The sequence below is a fragment of the Macaca fascicularis genome, chromosome 4 (assembly GCF_037993035.2).
Source record: "Macaca fascicularis isolate 582-1 chromosome 4, T2T-MFA8v1.1".
Lineage (NCBI taxonomy): Eukaryota > Metazoa > Chordata > Mammalia > Primates > Cercopithecidae > Macaca > Macaca fascicularis.
Window position 1 is genome coordinate 136,575,581 of NC_088378.1, and position 13,476 is coordinate 136,589,056.

At 41.8% G+C, this 13,476-nt stretch overlaps 1 protein-coding gene across 5 annotated transcripts in view; it reads left to right on the forward strand.

The window, feature by feature from the left end:
- The window catches only part of TCP11 (t-complex 11), a 143,247-nt gene extending 137,107 nt beyond the window's left edge, over positions 1 to 6,140 (forward strand). For 3 of the 5 annotated variants that reach the window (XM_045390217.3, XM_045390218.3, XM_045390219.3), the window contains 6 exons: positions 310 to 530; positions 1,634 to 1,770; positions 1,998 to 2,215; positions 2,304 to 2,485; positions 3,265 to 3,428; positions 4,155 to 6,140. In XM_045390217.3, coding sequence (XP_045246152.2) covers positions 310 to 530; positions 1,634 to 1,770; positions 1,998 to 2,215; positions 2,304 to 2,485; positions 3,265 to 3,428; positions 4,155 to 4,387 — 1,155 coding nt within the window. In that variant the 3' untranslated portion in view covers positions 4,388 to 6,140. The remainder of the gene's footprint in view (positions 1 to 309; positions 531 to 1,633; positions 1,771 to 1,997; positions 2,216 to 2,303; positions 2,486 to 3,264; positions 3,429 to 4,154) is intronic. The other 2 variants (XM_074038332.1, XM_074038331.1) reach the window with 1 other exon arrangement.
- Positions 6,141 to 13,476: the final 7,336 nt, after the last annotated feature.

A 13,476-nucleotide genomic window follows, 5' to 3' on the forward strand; every position in this document is an offset into this window, starting at 1 on the left:
ATGTGATGGTGGGTATTTTCTATTTGTTGTACCTTGTATGTCTTTTTACCACACTCCTTGATTTTATTTATCTCTATATCTCATTCTGCCTAGAAAATGATATACTATTCCTGTAATTGATCCCCTTGAGCCTTGAATTATCACTAGCCTCTAAACAAAGATAAATAATATTCCATGGGAAATTTAGGGACCCAACTTCTTGATCCTTAAACAACATAGGCTGGTATGCCTTTAGCTAAAGGGGTTGCCCATTGGATAAAGTTTGGGGCTCTAAACAGATCAACTCCTTTGACTTTCTTTCCTGGGCAGATCTTGCTATCACTGCTATTACCACGCCAGAACCGCCTGAGAACTGAGATTGAAGAAGCTCTGGACACGGACTTTCTCAAGCAGGAGGCAGAACATGGGGCTCTGAAAGTCCTCTATCTCTCTAAGTATGTTCTCAACATGATGGCTTTGCTGTGTGCACCACTTCGAGATGAAGCAGTGCAGAAACTAGAAAACATTACGGATCCTGTTTGGCTACTGAGGTATGAAAGTTGGTACTGCCCCCAGAAACCTGCTTTAGCCCCTGAGCCAGGAAAAGCTGGGCCAGACCTAGATTATAGCCATTGTCTTGACCAGCTCTTCCCTGCTGAAGACCTGACTAACACCTTTTCTCTCCTCTCTGGTCAATTCACTCTTCTTTTCCAAAGATGGCCCTGCAGGGCCTTTTGGTTATTCTGGCTTGATTGGACCCCCCCCCCCCGTATAATACCATAAGACACTACAGTACATACTTCTTTCTTTTAAGGAGTTAAAATATCCCTTTCCTAGGTTTTCTTTCTTTCTTTCTTTCTTTTTTTTGAGATGGAGTTCCACTCTTGTCACCCAGGTGCAGTGATGAGATCTTGGCTCACTGCAACCTCTGCCTCCTGGGTTCAAGCGATTCTCCTGCCTCAGCCTCCTGAGTAGCTGGGATTACAGGTGCGCACCACCACACCTGGCTGACTTTTGTATTTTTAGTAGAGACAAGGTTTCGCCATGTTGGCCAGCTGGTCTCGAACTCCTGACCACAGGTGATTCACCCACCTCAGCCTCCCAGCCTCCCAAAGTGCTGGGATTACAGGCATAAGCCACCATACCCGGCCCTCGGGCTCTTTCCCAGGTTTTCTCTTCTTCCAGTTCACATACTATGAGGAGACAGTGATGGGTGGTCATCCCTATTTCACAGCTCTAGGAACCAAGACCCAGAAAGTTAAAAACAAAAACAAAAACGAAAACAATTGGCCCAATGAGTCAAAAATAGCATCACCTATAATCCTACTTCCTGAAGAGAATTGTTAGCATGCTGGTGTATTTCTTTCCACTGACTACCCTTTTTAAGAGACAGCAGAATGACCATAGTGAAGGAGATCTAGACTGAAGGCTTCAAGGTCCAGAGACTTAGCTGTTCCCAATTCTGCCACTGACTCACGCTGGGTATTGGGTTCTGGGCCACATGTCATCTTCTGAAAATGTAGGAGGTAAGACTAAGTTAGTCTTAAGGCCCCTCCTTACTCTAAAATACAGTGATTTAATGACTCCTTGGGTGGGTTTCTAGCTTACTAGGTTCCATTTCATAGCATAAATATTCTCTTTCCCCTTGTGTCAGAGGAATCTTCCAGGTTCTGGGCCTGATGAAAATGGACATGGTGAACTACACTATCCAGAGCCTTCAACCCCACCTGCAGGAACATTCCATTCAGTATGAACGGGCTAAATTCCAGGAACTCCTCAATAAGCAGCCTAGTATGTATATAATGTGAGGGCAGGAGTGGGAAAGGTACTACCTTGGGTCTGACTTTTATAATGTTAGAGAGTACTCTGTCTCTTTTTAGGAATAGAAAGTTGCTTATTAGGTGAGGGAAGGGAGCATTTATTTATTGACCAGGACTATATCTTGAAAAGAACCTTGGTCTTGAAGCCTCAGAGATGAAGATGCTAAAGATGCTTACACACTCCCTTACCTGTCATAGGTCTCCTTAATCACACCACCAAATGGCTGACCCAAGCAGCAGCAGACCTTACCATGTCACCTCCGACTTGCCCAGACACTTCTGACTCCTCCAGCCTGGCTGGCCCCTCTCCCAACGAGGCAACCAACAACTCAGAGCCCCTCAGCCCCACAATGGTGCTGTGTCAGGGCTTCCTGAACCTCCTTCTCTGGGACCCTGAAAATGAAGAGTTCCCTGAGGTAGGAATGTCTGGGGGCATTGCCTTGTTTTGTATTCAGGGCTTCCATCGGGACTTCCCCTGACAGCCTATTCTTCCCTGGTTCCCAGACCTTGCTGATGGACAGAACCCGGCTGCAGGAGCTGAAGTCCCAGTTGCATCAGTTAACCATCATGGCCTCAGTCTTGCTGGTGGCCAGTAGTTTCTCTGGCAGTGTTTTGTTTGGCTCACCCCAATTTGTAGATAAACTGAAACGCATAACCAAATCCCTGTTGGAAGACTTTCACTCCAGGTGAGCTGCATAGTTATTTTTTAGAGCAGAAGGTGATATGTGGTATTTAGAACATAGGCAGGTAATGAACGATTGCTTACTGTCTACCACAAACCACAGAAAGGTCCTTTGGAACCAACTACAAAGATTGTTGGTTTCTTCCCATAAGTGGTCATAAGGCTTGTAACAAAAAAAAAAACAAAAAACCTTTCTTCCAAAAAGGGTAGTGTGGAAGATAGTTTGCTGCAAAAGGGTCATTATCTAGTTGAGTGCTAACAGTGGGCTGGTATCATCACATATATCCAGGACTTGGTCAGTCAGTCAGCAATATTGATTAAACATTCCACTGTGTGCAAGCCATCACACCAAAGGAGAAAGAGGAATCAGAAGGCCAGGTTGTAGTTATAATTGATGAGGTGGGACAGATGATTCTGGAAGATACCTAAGAAAGTCTTAAACATGTATATGTAAAAATCAAGTCCATGGGACTAAAGAATGCTGAGCGGATCCAAGGGCACAACTAAACACTTTTCCAGAGTTGATTTTATTATTTACCTTGTTTGCTAAGAAGTAGAATACAAGGCCACATATAGAGAATAGCTGGTGTCTTGAGGGTTACAGTGAGGACATTGTACCTACCCACTGGGCCCTATAGCCTGCTGGGGCTGGGGTTTGGGGGTGGAGAGGATGGCTGACATTCTCCCTCAAGTGGGCCTGGCATCTGGTATACAGCATGCTGGATCCTGGGCCTATGCCAGGGTTACCTGGTAGGTGCCAGCTTACTTTCTTTCATGGTCTAGGCCTGAGGAAGCTATACTGACTGTGAGTGAACAGGTATCTCAGGAAATCCATCAAAGCCTCAAGAATATGGGCCTTGTTGCTCTGAGCAGTGACAATACAGCATCTCTGATGGGACAGCTCCAGAACATTGCCAAGAAGGAGAACTGTGTCCACAGTGTTATTGGTGAGTATGCTTGTGGGGTAGTGAGAATGGTGAGGGAAGAGAGAGATCCCGACCGTGGAACCTCAAACTTTAACAACTTGAAGCATGGTAATTGGGTACGTCATTGTTTAGCCTTGAGTTTTTTCAAAATGCTGGTTGAAATCATAATCCATTTCAGTTTGAAGACTAACTGTGGTTCTCAGCATGATTTGCACACAGAAATTCATGACTTCTAGGCGTGGGATATATCCAGCCAACCTGGTTAAGTCACTTGGGCCTACAGGTCATTCTCTAACTGCACCCAAGAAATCTGACATTCCCCCATCTCCCAACAAGAAACTAGTGCTGAATTTAGCTGGAAGACATGTTCCTATAGTGGGGAATCCCCTACCCTCATGCTGGAGTGGAGGCCATGAACTTGGCCAGCTTGCTCCTAACCTTAGCCATCTGAAGGATCAGTCTAAGTTCCTCCTGTTAGGTCAAACACTCACTAGGATCTAACTGATGGCTACTTAAACAATCTTTTGAATAGTCTGAAATTTACTAACACACTAGGTTTTTATATTTGTCCTTGAGAGCAAGATAGCAGCCCCCTTTCCAAACAAAACAAATTTCCTTATCTATAGGTAAGTGGGCAGGTTGGTACATATCTGTTAACTTAGAACATGGGTGAGTAGAGCACAGGGGGAATTTTCTCCCTGAAGTCTGTTTGCTCTTTCCCTTATCACTGTATTTTTCTGCTCACAGATCAGCGAATCCGTTTGTTTCTCAAATGCTGTTTGGTTCTTGGTGTGCAGCGGTCTCTGTTGGACCTTCCTGGAGGTCTTACTCTCATTGAAGCAGAACTGGCAGAACTGGGCCAAAAGTTTGTCAACTTGACACATCACAATCAGCAGGTGTTTGGTCCCTACTACACTGAGATCCTAGAAACCCTCATCTCCCCAACCCAGGCACTGGAAACAAAAGTGGAGTCTGTTTGATGGCATCGGCTCAGAGCCCTGGTACCTTGGACCCAAGAGGAGGCCTATCATCTTCCTGGAGTAACATCACCAGTGACCAGCAGACAGTGAGCTTCTATCCCGGGCCCTGCAGCCAATACACTAAGGCTGTAGGGATCAAGCATGTAAACACCAACTGGCCCAAACCCATTCACTAATAAACTTCTTAAGTGCAAGAAATCCTCCATTTTTCCTGCGCTGCAGGCTGAGGCCAAGCCCTATGACTTTAGCCCTCAGCTAGCTGAGAAGCCAGCAAGCCCTCAGTTTTCCCCTCTCTGGCTATGTGTACCTTTCAACATATAGAGCTGAGCAGCCAAGACAACCAGGTGCTAGCGTTATTTTCTTTAAGGGTAAAGCATTACTCTGAGGGAGCTCTTAAAACTCTGGAATTATCCAAATTGTGAATATAAGGGCTTCTTTGGAAGCCTTTGTTTTGTCCAGTTCACCTCAGGAGAGGACATGGTTTAGGGAAGTTAGCTCATTTCTAGGACCAAATTTCAAAGAATGCAACAAGAAGTCAAGGGATATTAAGAGCCTCAGTTTCCTCTTCTGTTGCATGGTCTGAAGCAGTGTGCAAACCCGGGGCTGGATGAAAATGGATGTTGGCTACAAGCAAGCATTCTGTTGAGGACAAGTTCAGAGATCATGGAACCTCTCTCCCAAGTTTTCCAGAGTTCAGACTTGGACAGTTAGGTCTGTGACTGACTTGTGTCAAGTTTATTCTGGTCCTGTTTTTTAGCCCAGTAAGTCTCCTTTCCCTCATCTCTAAGCTTAGAACACCTGGTTCTTCCAGACAGAGGTGATGTGGGCATTCAGAGGTGGAGCAGCCTCTATCCTTCTGGCTTCTCCATTCTGAGCAGTTGTGGTTGTAAGCTCTTGTTGGCATCACAAATGAGAGATGTTCTCGGAAGGATTTGGGCTTGTCTCCTGAGATTGTAGAGACCAACTCATTTTCAGACTGACTGTAGCAGACCACCTCCAACCTAGTATGCTGAAATGAAGAAAATGTTTGATTCAGATTTAGAAAATGGAAATTCAGTTATGTGTTCTCAAGGCAAGGTGAAGAAAAACAATGTTCTCATCATTTCAGGTGATGGAAGTTGCTGAGTGTTACACACCTAATCTAGGAAGAACAACAGAAGGGGGATTTGAGTTCCATTAGGCCCAGAGTTTCCTTCTAATTGATTTCCTTTTTTAGAGGGTCGATCCTAGGTAGGTGACAGAGCTAGGTCAACACAATGTGACTTTTACTATGACCAGAAAAGCTGGAGGGCCTGAATCATTCACATTTTTCCAGTCTTATAACTAGACAGCTTCAGGATGGGGAAGTCCAGATAAAGTGGTGTGTTTAATAAACAGTGAGGCTTGCCCAGTTGTATTCTCTGATTTGCAACTATTAATTTGAATTTTTAAAAAGTCCGCATTTTGGAAACCTCATTATTTTAGAGGCAAAAGTACTCTGAAGGGATTCCTGGGAAGAAGATTGTCCGGTTAGCAGGTGCAGACCCTGAACTGACAATGGAACCTTGGTTTGTACTTCACAATTAAAATTGGGACTCATCAGTACATTAGAAAATTTGAATTTATTTTCTTATGCTTTCTCATGGAGCAGACAGGGATCTTGTCCCTAAACAAGGAAAGATAGCTCCATTCAATCCTTCCCACTGGTTTGAGGGAATTTTTAAAAATGTGTATTTGTATTTTAAATTGTGGAGAAAATACACGTAATATGAAAGCTATTAGTGACATTGAGTACATTCAGAATGTTGTACAACCATCATGATGAACTAGTTCTAGAACATTTTCATCACCACCAAAGGAAATCCCATTCCAGCAACCAGTCGCTGCCCATTTTCCCCCCTTCCCTTGCCCCTGGCAATCATTAATCTTTCTGTCTCAGTGGGCTTTCTGACTCTGAATATTTCCTATAAATTGAATCATATGTAGCTTTTTGTGACTGACTTCCTTCACTCATTTTTCAACATTCATTTGTGTTCTAGCATGTTCATTCTTTTTATGGCTAAATAATATTCTGTTGCATGAATATACCACAGTTTGCTTATCCACTCATCAGTCCATGGGTATGACTTCAACCCTCAACTAGCTGAGAAGCCAGCAAGCCCTCAGTTTTCCCTTCTCTGGCTATATGTACCTTTCAACATATAGAGCTGAGCATTTTGGCTTTTGTAAACAATGCCACAGTGAACACTTGGCATTATTTACAAAACTCATATATAAGTTTTTGTGTGAACACCTGTCTTCTATGTTTTTGAGTGTCTACCCATATATCCAGGAATAGAATTGCTGAGTTCTATGGTAATCCCTGCTTAATTTATTGAGAAACTACCATTTTGAGTTAGTATTTGTATATAGTGTAAGGAACAGGTCCAACTTTATTCTTTTGTATTTGGACATCCAGTTTTCATAGCAGTTATTTATTGAAGAGACTGTCCTTTTCCCATTGATGAATGGTCTTGGTGTTTGACTGTTGTCAAAAATCGATTGACCATATATGCAAGGGTTTATTTCTGGACTCTATTTTATTCCATTCATCATATGTTTATCCTTATGACAGTAACACATTGTTTTGATTACTGTAAGCTTTGTAAGTTTTGAAATTAGGAAATATAAGTTCTGTAGCTTGGTTGTTTTTCAAGATTATGTGGCTGTCACTTGCATTTCCATATGAATTTTAGGATCCATTTCTGTAAAACAGGAAGTTGGAATTTTTGATAAGGATATATATATATATATAAATTCGGGGAGTATTGCTATCTTGTCCTCCCATCCATGAACACAGAATGTCTTTTCCTTTCATTAGGTCTTTTATTTCTTTCAGCAACATTTTATAGTTTTCAGTGTATAAGCCTTGCACTTCCTTGGTTACATTTATTCCTAAGTATTTTATTCATTTGGATGTAATTGTTAATAGAATTGTTCTCTTAATTTCCTTTTCATATTGTGCATTGGCAGTGTATAGATATAAAACCAATTTGTTTGTTGATCTTGTACCCTGCAACTTTACTGAGTTTACTATATCGAATACTCTTTGTGTGTGAATTCTTTAGTATTTTCTACGTATGAGATCATGTCATCTGAGAATAGGAATAGTTTTGCATCCTTTTTTTCCTAATTCTGATCCCTTTTATTTATTTTTCTTGCTTAATTTCTCTGGCTAGAACTTCCAGTACAATGTCTAATAGCAGTGATAAAAGTACTTGTCTTATATCCTGATCTTAGGGGGAAAGCTTTCAGTCATTCACCATTGAGTATACAGTTAGCTGTGGATTTTTCATAAATACCTTTTATCATGTTGAGGAAGTTGCCTTCTATCTAGTTTGCTTAATTTTTTTTTTAAATCATGAAACAGTATTGAGTTTTTTGTTTGATTTTTTTTTTTTTTTAAACATAGGGTCTCTCTCTGTCACCCGGGCTGGAGTGCAGTGGGGTGATCACGGCTTACTGTAGCCTTGACCTCCTGGCCTCAAGTGATCCTCCTGCCACAGCCTTTTGAGTAGCTGGGACTACAGGCATGTGCCATAATGCCTGGTTAATTTTTGTATTTTTTGCAGAGATGAAGTCTCACTATGTGGCCCATGCTCGTCTCAAACTCCTGGGCCCAAAAGATCCTCCCATCTTGGCCTCCCAAAGTGTTGGGATTATAGGCATGAGGCACCACACTTGGCCTTGGATTTTGTCAAATGCTTTTTCTGCATCGATTGAGATGATCATATGCTTTTCTTCCTTCAGTCTATTAATGATATGTTGTTTGATTTTCTTATATTGAAGCAATACTGCATTCGTGGGATAAGTCCCATTTGATCATGGTATGTAATCCTTTTAATATGCTGTTGGATTCAGTTTGCTAGTGCTTTGTTGAGGATTTTTGTATCTGTATTCATAAGAGATATTAGTCTGTAGTTTTCTTACGGTGTCTGTCTGGCTTTGGAATCAAAGTAATGCTGGCCTCTTCTATTTTTGTGGGGAGAGGAAGAGTTCGAGAAGGATTGGTGTTAATTCTTTTTTTTTTTTTTTTTTTTTTTGAGACGGAGTCTCGCTCTGTCGCCCGGGCTGGAGTGCAGTGGCCGGATCTCAGCTCACTGCAAGCTCCACCTCCGGGGTTTACGCCATTCTCCTGCCTCAGCCTCCCAAGTAACTGGGATTACAGGCGCCCACCATCTCGCCTGGCTAGTTTTTTGTATTTTTTTAGTAGAGACGGGGTTTCACCATGTTAGCCAGGATGGTCTCGATCTCCTGACCTCGTGATCCACCCGTCTCGGCCTCCCAAAGTGCTGGGATTACAGACTTGAGCCACCGCGCCCGGCCTGGTGTTAATTCTTTAAGTGAGTGGTAGAATTCACCAGTGAAGCCATGTAGTACTGGACTTTTCTTTGTTGGGAAGTTTTGATTACCAAACTCTTACTTGTTATAGACCTATTTAGATTCTCTTTTTCTTCCTGAATCCATTTTGGTAATTGATATGCCTAGGATTTTGTCCATTTTATCTAGGTTATCTAATTTTTTACATACGGATTGTTCATAGTATACTCTTACAATCCTTTTTGTTTTTGTAAAGTTGGTAATAATTTCCCCACTCTTATTTCTGATTTTAATTTATATATATATATATATATATATATATATATTTTTTTTTTTTTTTTTTCCTGAGACGGAGTCTCATTCTGTCACCCAGGCTGAAGGGCAGTGGCACGATCTTGGCTCACTGCAACCTCCGCCCCACCTCCTGGGTTCAAGCGATTCTCATGCTTCAGCTTCCCGAGTAGCTGGGATTACAGGTGCCTGCCACCACCCCCAACTAGTTTTTGTATTTTTAGTAGAGATGGGGTTTCACCATGTTGGCCAGGCTGGCCTTGAAGTCCTGGCTGCAAGTGATCTGCCTGACTTGGCCTCCCAAAGTGCTGGGATTACAGGCATGAGCCACCATGCCCAGCTGTCATTTTGTTTTTTTTTTGTTTTTTGTTTTTTAGATGGAGTTTCACTCTTGTTGCCCAGGCTGGAGTGCAGTGGCGCAATCTCAGTTCACTGCAACCTCTGCCTCTCAGATTCTCAGCTTCCTGAGTAGCTGGGACTACAGGGGCATGCCACCACACCTGGCTAATTTTTTTATTTTTAGTAGAGACAAGGTTGCACCATGTTGGTCAGGTTGGTCTTGAACTCCTGACCTCAGATGATCCACCCACCTCAGCTCCCAAAGTACTGCGATTAGAGGCATGAGCCACCGTGCCCAGGCTCCAGCCTGATAATTGAGTAAAAACTATCACTTCCTAGCAGGCCCAAGAACCTTAAGACTATAGGTAAAATCTAAAATCTGCCTTGATTTGGCTTCTTAGCCTCAGAAGGTTTCTAAATCTGAAATTCCTATGTGACCAATGTAGATATTTTATCAACATTGCATATTTTTAACGTACAAGTCTAGTATATATGTTGTTAGATTTACACATATGGATTTCATTTTTTGAGTGATTGCAAATGGTGTTTATTTTTAAATATTAAGGTTTGTTGAAGTATAACGGATACACAAATAATGCCCATATTTAATGGATACATCTTGATGAGTTTGGACATATACCCATGATACCTTCACCACAAAGTACCAGACACATCCGCCACTTCCAAAAACTTCTGTGTGTTTTTTTGTTTTGCTTTGTTTTTTGCTAAGAGCATTTAAGTTTTAGCCTCTTAACATAAAGTTCACAATACCATATTATTAACTGTAGGTACTTTGTTATACAGCAGATCTCTAGAACTTACTAATTTTGCATAACTGAAACTTTACATCTATTGGATAATTCCCCATTTTCTTCTCCCCTCAACACCTGGCAACCACCACCTTACTCTCTGCTTTTATGAATTTGACTATTTTAGATACCTCATATAAGTGTAATCATGTTATATTTATCCTTAATGGTTTTTTATTTTAAATCATATTTCCACATATTCATTTCTAGTATAGAAATACAATTGCTTTTTGTATGTTTGTCATGTATCCTATGACCTTGCTTAACTAATTTATTCTTGTTTTTCTGTAGTTTTTGTTTTCTTTGGAATTTTCTATATAGATGGTCATATAAGCTGCAAATAGAGACTATTTTCGTTCTTTCTGATATGAATGTCTTTTATTTCTTTTTCTTGCCTTATTGCACTGGCTAGAACTTCCAGCACTTTGTTTAATAAGACTAGTGAGAGTAGACATCCTTTCCCTGTTCCCAGTCTTAGGAGGAAAAACATTGAGTCTTTCATCATTAAATATAATGTTAGCTGTAGGTTTTCTGTAGATGCTGTTTATCAAGTTGAGGAAGTTCCTGTCTGAATTATCGTATTGCTATTATAACAATATACTGGCCGGGTGCGGTGGCTCACGCCTATAATCCCAGCACTTTGGGAGGCCGAGGCGGGTGGATCATGAGGTCAGGAGATCGAGACCACAGTGAAACCCCGTCCCTACTAAAAATACAAAAAATTAGCTGGGCGCGGTGGTGGGTACCTGTAGTCCCAGCTGCTCGGGAGGCTGAGGCAGGAGAATGGCATGAACCCGGGAGGCGGAGCTTGCAGTGAGCCGAGATTGTGCCACTGCACTCCAGCCTGGGCGACAGAGCTAGACTCCGTCTCAAAAAAAAATAAATAAAAAAAAATATATATATATACACACACACATATACATATATATACACATACACCACTAATTTAGTGCTTTAAGATAATGCAAATTTATTCTTTTATAGTTCTGGATGTGAGAAGTCTGAAATGTGTTTCATGGGCTAAAATTAACGTACGGAGTTGAATTCCTTCTTGGGGCTCTAGGGATGGACATAATTGTTTGCTTTGGCTTCTGTAACAAATCATCACAAGTTAGGTAGCTTAAAACAACAGTAATGGATTATTTCACAGTTCTGGAGGCGATAAATCAGTTTCATCAGGCTAAAATCAAGGTGTTGGCAGGACCGTATGTCCACTGGATGCTCTATGGAAGAATCTGTTTCTTGCCTCTTCCAGCTTCTGGTAGCTGCTGACATTCCTTGATATGTGGCCCCATTATGCCAATCTTTGCCTCCATGGTTACATGGAAATCATATGGTTCTTTTCTGTGTATACCAAATCTCCCTCTGCCTTTTATAAGAATACTTGCAATTGGATTTAGGGCACACTTTATTCCTTGGCTTGTAGCCCTTTCCTCCATGTTCAGAGCACATCACTACAACCTTTGCTGACATCATCACTTCTCCTCTCTTTTCGTAGCCCTTGTGACTACATCAGGCTCTTCCACATAATCCAGGGCAAACCCTCGATCTCAAGATCTTTGATTTAATCACATCTGCAAACTACCATTTCACATAAGGTAACATATTCACAGGTTCTGTTGATTAGGATGTGCATACATTTGGGGAGCTATTGTTCATCCTCTATTTCCATTTTTCTGAGAGTTTTTATCAAATAGGTGTTGAATTTTGTCAAACATTTTTCTGCCTCAATTGATATATTTTTGTTCTTCTTTAGTTTATTAGACTAGATGTTGGATTACATTGATTGAGCTTCAAATATTGACCAGCCTTACAGCCCTGGAATAAACTCTACTTGGTCATGATGTGTAATCCTACACACACACACACACACACACACGCACACATGCACACATACAAATTCTATTTGCTAATATTTTGTTAAGGATTTTTTTGGTGCCTATATACTTGAGGGGTGTTGGTTTGTAATTTTCTTTTTTCTATTTCCTTTGTCTGGTTTTGGTATCAGGGTTATGTCAACTTCATAGAATAAATGAATCAGGAAGCATTCCCTTCTATTTTCCAAAACAGATTACATGGAATTGGTTTTAATTCTTTAAACATTTGATGGAATACTCTGGTGAAATTATCTCAACTTGGAGATTTGTAGTTTTTTAAATTATGGATTCAGGCCAGCATGGCGGCTCATGCCTGTAATCTCAGCACTTTGGGAGGCGAAGGCAGGAGGATCATTTGAGCCCAGGAGTTTGAGACTAGCCTGTGCAACATAGTGAGACCTGTTTCTACAAAAAATTTAAAAATTGGCTGGGTATGGTGGTGCATGCCTGTGGTCCTTGCTATCCAGGAGGCTGAGGTAGGAGGGTAGCTTGAGCCCAGGAGGTCGAGGCTGCAGTGCCTGGGCAACAAAGTGAGAACTTGTCTCAAAATATAAAATGAGATTAAAAAAATAGAATTATAGATTCAACACTTGTAAGGCTTGAATGATTTATTTCACACTGAGTTGTGACAGTATGTTTTTTGAGGAATTGGTCTATTTGGTCTAAGTTGTCCCATTTATATATGAAGAACTCTGCATAGTATTGTCTAATTATTCTTTTTTTTTTTTTTTTTTGAGACAGAGTCTCGCTCTGTCACCCAGGCTGGAGTGCGGTGGCGCAATCTTGGCTCACTGCAAGCTCCACCTCCCAGGTTCACGCCATTCTCCTGCTCAGCCTCCTGAGTAGCTGGGATTACAGGCACCCGCCACTACACCTGGCTAATTTTTATTTGTATTTTTAGTAGAGAGGAGGTTTCATGGTGTTAGCCAGGATGGTCTCAATCTCCTGACCTTGTGATCTGCCTGCCTCAGCCTCCGAAAGTGCTGGGATTACAGGCGCGAGCCACCGCGCCTGGCCTCTAATTATTATTATTATTTTTTTTTTTGAGACGGAGTCTTGCTCTGTCGCCCAGGCTGGAGTGCAGTGGCCGGATCTCAGCTCACTGCAAGCTCTGCCTCCCGGGTTTACACCATTCTCCTGCCTCAGCCTCCCGAGTAGCTGGGACTACAGGCACCCGCCACCTCGCCCAGCTAGTTTTTTGTATTTTTTTAGTAGAGACGGGGTTTCGCCGTGTTAGCCAGGATGGTCTCGATCTCCTGACCTCGTGATCCACCCGTCTCGGCCTCCCAAAGTGCTGGGATTACAGGCTCGAGCCACCGCGCCCGGCCTAATTATTCTTTTGATGTTTGCAGGGTCAATAGTGATAGCCCATTTGATTTTGATATTGGTCATCTATGTTTTCTCTCTTTTTTTGGGTCAGTTTGGCTATCTAATA